The 6,501-nt window shown below is 33.1% G+C and overlaps 1 protein-coding gene across 1 annotated transcript; it reads left to right on the top strand.

The window, feature by feature from the left end:
• The first annotated feature begins 917 nt into the window (after positions 1 to 917).
• LOC129232542 (mucolipin-3-like) lies at positions 918 to 6,004 on the top strand. Its single transcript, XM_054866677.1, has one exon. The coding sequence runs from the start codon at positions 918 to 920 to the stop codon at positions 2,772 to 2,774; it is 1,857 nt and encodes a 618-aa protein (XP_054722652.1). The 3' UTR covers positions 2,775 to 6,004.
• The last annotated feature ends 497 nt before the right edge of the window (positions 6,005 to 6,501 follow it).

A 6,501-nucleotide genomic window follows, 5' to 3' on the forward strand; every position in this document is an offset into this window, starting at 1 on the left:
CAATAAAAGTTATGAACACAACCGTCAGTTATCAATTTTTTTTAATTTCTTGTTTTTTTTCTGGTTTAAGTAGAAATATTTTTTTAAAGGTGAAGAAGTTTCCCATCTTGCCCCCCCCCCTTTGGATAAGTTGCTCAAAAAGAACCGCTCAGTGCCGGATCTGGGAGCAAGTCAACTTCAGAGGGAGGGAAGCGGCAATTCTCCTTACTTCTGTGTTTTTTCGTTTAAACTCGATATAAAACTTTTAAAAAGATGAATAAGGCAGCATAGTTTCTGGACTAGTCCGGCCCGGAAAAGCGTAGATTCTTCTCAAACCCAATTTTTATTTTACCTGCATTTAGCCCTTGCAAGCAATAGTTTAGTAATGATCATTGATCATTGATCAAGATAGTAATGTCATTGGCTAAATCAAGGGGGAAAAAAATGAATAAAATAGTAGTATTAAAGGTAGCTAAAATAGAGTAAAAAGATAAGATAACACGTTCCCAAGTGAAGTTTATCTAATAAGACAGTATCAGTTTATGATATGCTTTGAACAAATGATTTGGTGCAATGCTCGTGATGTATTCCTTTTCATTACAAATCAGTGTAAACTGCGCAGTAAATCATTTCAAACTGACATATCTGTTCTCTGTAAAACTGTCTCGAATCTGTTTCTTTGTAATACATAAATTGATGTTGTATTAAGAACTTTCTAAGCGACGTGCCTTTGAAAATAACAGCGTTGTAATTTTGAAGCAAGAAGCAAGCATTTAACTCAACTTAACTTTAATGTGTATGTTTGTGTAAAAACATCAGCTGATTTTGCTTTGTTGAATTGATCGTAGTTGTTTGCAATAATTGTGCTCCTAATTCAATGTATAATTAAGGAAATTCAAAGAATTTTAAATCGTTCGGAATGTAAAAAAAAGTCTAAGATGGATGCTACAGGTAGCAAACGACCTCGTAGCCATGGAATAACAGACAAGCAACCTTTTGTATCTCCCTATGTTGAAATCTCAGGGGACAGTTGTGAAAATGCAAACTGTTCTCATTTGCCTTCAAGGGCAGGATCCGTCAACAGTTTTCTTCAAGAAGCGGAAATCATATCGCCAGCATCCGAAATTCGTACAACGAAAGCTCATGATCTTATGCGAAAAAAATTACGATACTTTTTTATGAACCCGATCCAAAAATGGAGAGCGAAAGGCCGTTTTCCGTGGAAACTTTGTTTGCAAGTTGTAAAAATAGTCGTCGCAACTGCGCAGCTGATATTATTCGGCTTGCATAGTTACAGGTATGTTAGACAACATCTTGATATGACAACGGCCCTGAGTCGTATTTTATTGAAAGATTGGGCTGCCGATGTAACTGTGTATCCTCCTAGTAGTGGACCCTATGCTGTTTACACTATTCCCGGCTTTTATGAGAACATCGATAACATTATTAGACAATTTTCAAAAATTAGTTCAATGTCCATAGCTCCTTATTCTTACGATTCTGCAAATGGATCTTTAACTTCTTTGTTTTTTTGTGCTAAACAATACAATGGTGAGCTCTATCCTGAAAACTCGACCATAGAAATACATGATTTACCTCAAGAACATTGTGAAACAATCCCACCTTTATACCCAGCTAACAGTCCTTTATGGGATACATTTTCATTAGAGGATTATTTAAATCAGACTGATTTCTCATTGAATTTTAGGATGCTGGTAAATGCTCAGCTACGTTTCAAGTTACGGACTGTGTTTATTAAATCCATGACAAAGTTGGATGTTCCTGAATGTTATCAACTCCACATAATCATTACATATGATAACAGCGAACATGATGGTCAAGTTTTAATATCCATGAAAATACACTCAACGCAAGTGTTGTGTCACATTGATTCCAAAGTACCAGATAAAGGAGAAAATGCCAGTTACCTGGGAAGACAAGTTTTAAACAGTTTCGTAATACTCTTATGCTTGGTTTCTGTTATCTTGTGTGTCAGATCTTTGTTCCGTGGATACATGCTAGGGCGTGAAACTGTAAAGTTTTTCAAATCTTATTTTAGCAAAGACATACCAACCTGGGAGTTTATCGATTTTCTAGATTTTTGGTACATCAATATTGTGATAAGTGACATTATGCTTATTTTTGGATCATTGATTAAGTTACAAATTGAAGAAAAAAGTGCTCACCGCAGTGAATTTTCCAAATGTACAATTCTTCTTGGTGTTGGAAATTTGCTCATATGGGTTGGGTTGTTACGATATTTAGGCTTCTTTCCTAAATACAATATGCTCATTCTGACCGTGAAAAGGGCTTTGCCAAACGTTATGCGCTTTACTCTCTGTGCTGTGTTGTTATATTTGGGGTTTTGTTTTTGCGGGTGGTTGGTTCTATCGCCATATCACATCAAATTTGAAACGTTGAGCAGAACATCTGAATGTTTATTTGCCGTCATGAATGGTGATGATATGTTTGCTACTTTTGCCCTGGTGGATACAGGAAATCATTTGATTTGGTGGTTTAGTCGTTTTTATTTATATTTATTCCTCTTGTTATTTGTATATGTTGTTATATCCCTATTTATTTCTGTGATAATGGATACATTTGAAACTATTAAGTTTACATATATGCATGGTACTCCCCCTCAAACGGTGGTGGAGTTTTTCCTTTCTGCAGAATCAAGCTCAGTATTTTCAAATGAAGAAGAGATGGATGAATTAGAGCTTCCAGAAACAAGTTCTTTAGTGCACTTGTGGTTCAAGTTCAAATCATACTTTCAGTATCGTTTCCGTTTGTAAAAATTATATTTCATAGCATGTACATAAGGAAGTTGCAGCATCTCTGTTGTCTATAAGTTTGGTTTTAATTCATTTCATCATCATCATCACTTTAGTTTCAACTTAAAGTCCCCCCAAAAATACACATTTTTAAATTTGAAATTTAATTTTAAGCTGTCTGTTATTACAATTAAAGTAAATGTTATAATACATGTAAAAAGAACAGGGGTTAAACTTTTCTGAGGCTGCACCAGAATTCCAGGGTTTTTTAATTGATAAATCTTGGGATTTTGGTAAAAAACTTATGAATATTTTGTCATAATTTGCTAATGTCTATTCGAAATAGCTGTTATTCAAAATATAAATTAATTCTTTAAATGTAGTTTTCAACCTGCAGTCCACTGCGTGGATTTCAATGGCCCACCTAACAGTTGAGTTTAAATATGGCATTTGAATAACCACTAGTGTATCAAATGGTACTTATTACATTTTAATATAATAGCAATTTGCAGGAGAAATTTAAACTTTGGGCAGTTGGGTTTTAATTCATTGTACAGTAACCTCTCGTTACATTACGCTTGTTGTGAGACAACAAAAAAGCACGATATGTCCGAAAATGCAATATAGCCGCTTTAATTAATGCAAAAACTAATTACATGTGCCTCTACAAAAATATTAGTTCATCATCATACCAGGAACATTTTCTTAATAAAATGAAAGGGAAATTACTCGACCAATTTTTCTTTAAAATATATATAAATATATATAATATATTAAACACATTTTTAGGTTTGTGGTTGAATATGAATCGAAATCTGCAGCTGAAACTGTAACAAGCTAAGTGTACGTAAAATATGCCAGTTTTGTTCATTGATTGACGAAAGAAGAAAAAATATTTTTTTCTGATCAATATTAAGAGAAAAAAAATCTGTGATCTCAAATGCAAAGCAACATTTAAAAAAATTCTCTATAATTTCTTAGGAGACAAAGGAAAAGCGCGATATATCTGAATCAGCAATATAACGAAGCAAGATGTATTGAGGTGCTAATGTATGTTAAAAAAGATCCAATTTCATGCTCTGCCTCATACATCCCTTTTTGGCAGCTCTTACTTCTGTGAGGGAATTGTCACTAAAACTTAGGAATCATGCATCAATCTCATCTCGAAATTCTCTTCAATCTGCTTCATCACTTATATAAGTCAATGTTGAAAAATTAGTAAAAGAGAAATAATGCCAGATTTCTCATTGAACTAAAAAAAGCACCTTTTTGATCATTTTAATTTAATTTTGTGTTTTGTAACAAATATTAGTTTTTTTTTTTTAATCATGTTTTGCTATTTCAATTATGCTGTGTTGAAGATCTATTTTCACTGTAATATGAATACTTATTGTAAAACTTTACATTGTCTGCTTCTATATTGAAGTATGTATAATTTGGTCAATGCAGCCTTCAAACCCTTCCATATAGCGAAAATGTAGTCCTTTATTAAATTAAGGTTGAAGACCACTGCTGTAAATAATGCAACATAAAATGCATTATCAATAGAGGAATCTGGGGCACACTGGGACATGGCCCACCTTGGGACACCATAAATTTCAGCTGTAATTTTGTAAACAAATTAGTTTTCTTTGGACATCATAGATGACAATGTAAATTGGAGCATGAGGCAGTTTAAATATGTCCTTTCATAATAATTTAAAGATTAAAAAATGCATTGTGCTGATAAGCCTAACTTTTAAAAGGTTGATACATAATAACTACCTAAGTGGGACAGGTTGGGACACGGTGTACAGTACAGAAAAAGCCTATTTCGTTGAACTTTATAAATTTGATAAAGGGTTTAAATGAACTAATTTAAGAAAAATGCTTCTGCTCTTAAACCGCAGCAGAAAATGTTCTTAGTAATAAAATTTTAATTAAAGAGGCTGTAAAACATATGAATTGAGTAAAAGAACTCTTAAAACAGTATATAAGTAAATTTAAATTGAATATGAAACCTAATGTAATTTGTTGGGCTGTAAGTTTGTAAATAAAGCTTTTTTAATCAATTGAGATTAGTAATTTTTATTTATTTAAGTTTTTTTGCTAGGTGTCCCAAGGTACCCCACCTAGCGGGGCAGGTTGGGACATTGTAATGGCTTTTTAATTTTTATTATGAAAATTTATTTTGATGAAATAATGGAGTAAAATAAAATTTAATTGAAGCAAAAATGACTGAATTACATGTTCAGCTAAGTTTGTAGAAAATTGATTTGAAAACTAAATTTCTAAAAATTATTATCTAAAGTGTCCCAAGGTGCCCGACTTTCCTCTACTTATTCTCTTCCAGTGACTATTCACAATGTTTCTCTTTCAGAAAAGAAATTTTTTCCCCCCTCAGTTGCAAATATAATAATTAAGAAAACACCCCTCTAATCTTGGCAGGAAGAGAGCAATAGTTTCCTCTTTGACCAATTTTGATTAAGCACCTGTTCTGTTCATATTGATGGAGTATGTAGTTCTTATCAAGGTTTTGGGCCCTAGGTTAGTTTTACCCTTGTGTTAGGTACTCAGTTATAACAAACAGTTACTTGTTACAATAAGTTACAAGAGTTGTGAAAAAAAAAAAAGAAAAACGATCAACTTAAATTTTTGTATTAAATCCCATGCCAGTGACTATCGCCAAAGAGTGATTGGCATGCCTATGATTAATCATTGATAAGACCACCTGAAGTGAAGTGCCTAGTAATCTTTATTTTTATTTTGAACTTGTTGAAAGAAAAAAAAGTTAATGACATACAAAATTTGCCATGTGGTTGAATCATAAGTATCCACCTTTATTTCCAATTGCATTCCCAAAAATAATTTTTTATTATGATCTACCTTACTATTGTTGGCACTCTGAAAACTACAAAAATCAATTATTTTATACACGCTTGCCAAATTGTTCACAAATGATGCTTCACGAAGAAAACTTGTTTGGGGTTGTCCATAAATGTCACTTTTTTTCAACATATTCGACTACTCTCTTGCTCTTTGCTTGTTTACTAAGCATTATATTTCATCTTACTCACTCCCCTAGGAGTGTTAAATAAACACATTGTTATAATTTTTTTATTCCAACCAAAATGTGATGCCATCATTCTTATTAACCAACTACCCCACCCATCACAATTTCAAACTCCCCTTTCCTCGCAAAGTGTCGGATCATTTTTGGATGACCCCTCTTGATAACACTCTTGATTATAGAAACCCTTGTCAGTGCAGACTATGGAAAAAATTTTTTGGTGCCCTTGTCACTTATACTATACATATTAAAGCAACAAAACATTTTGATACACAGGGGTGCCCCCCTCTGATACCACGAGGACACCCCCCCCCCCCCCCCCAAAAAAAAACTTTCAATGGTGCAGTCTTGCAGTCTGCCATGACCTCTCTCCTAGGTAGGCACCCCTGTGATACTTATTTATTGAAAGCGAACCATGCTAAATTTGGCTGTAGTATGTTGGATTAATGATTGATATACTATACATGATAAATATATACATATAATTATGAGATATCTTTAAATGTAATGTTAAATCTGGAGTGATTTCAGACTTTGTGAAAGATTAAAATTTTAAGGAAAAAAAATCTCTTTTCAAGACTTAAATATTTATGTGTTGCTATTATGCAATATGAAAGTACTCCAAATTTTAAAACTTTAGTGACAGATTTGATGCCCCACAAATTTTAATGCCTGGACCTGTGTCCATGTCTTAATCTG

Source organism: Uloborus diversus, unplaced genomic scaffold (assembly GCF_026930045.1).
Source record: "Uloborus diversus isolate 005 unplaced genomic scaffold, Udiv.v.3.1 scaffold_1254, whole genome shotgun sequence".
Taxonomy (NCBI): domain Eukaryota; kingdom Metazoa; phylum Arthropoda; class Arachnida; order Araneae; family Uloboridae; genus Uloborus; species Uloborus diversus.

Bases quoted from the DNA above. Each gene is read 5' to 3' on its own strand.
- LOC129232542 (XM_054866677.1), top strand. From the start codon at position 918: ATGGATGCTACAGGTAGCAAACGACCTCGTAGCCATGGAATAACAGAC.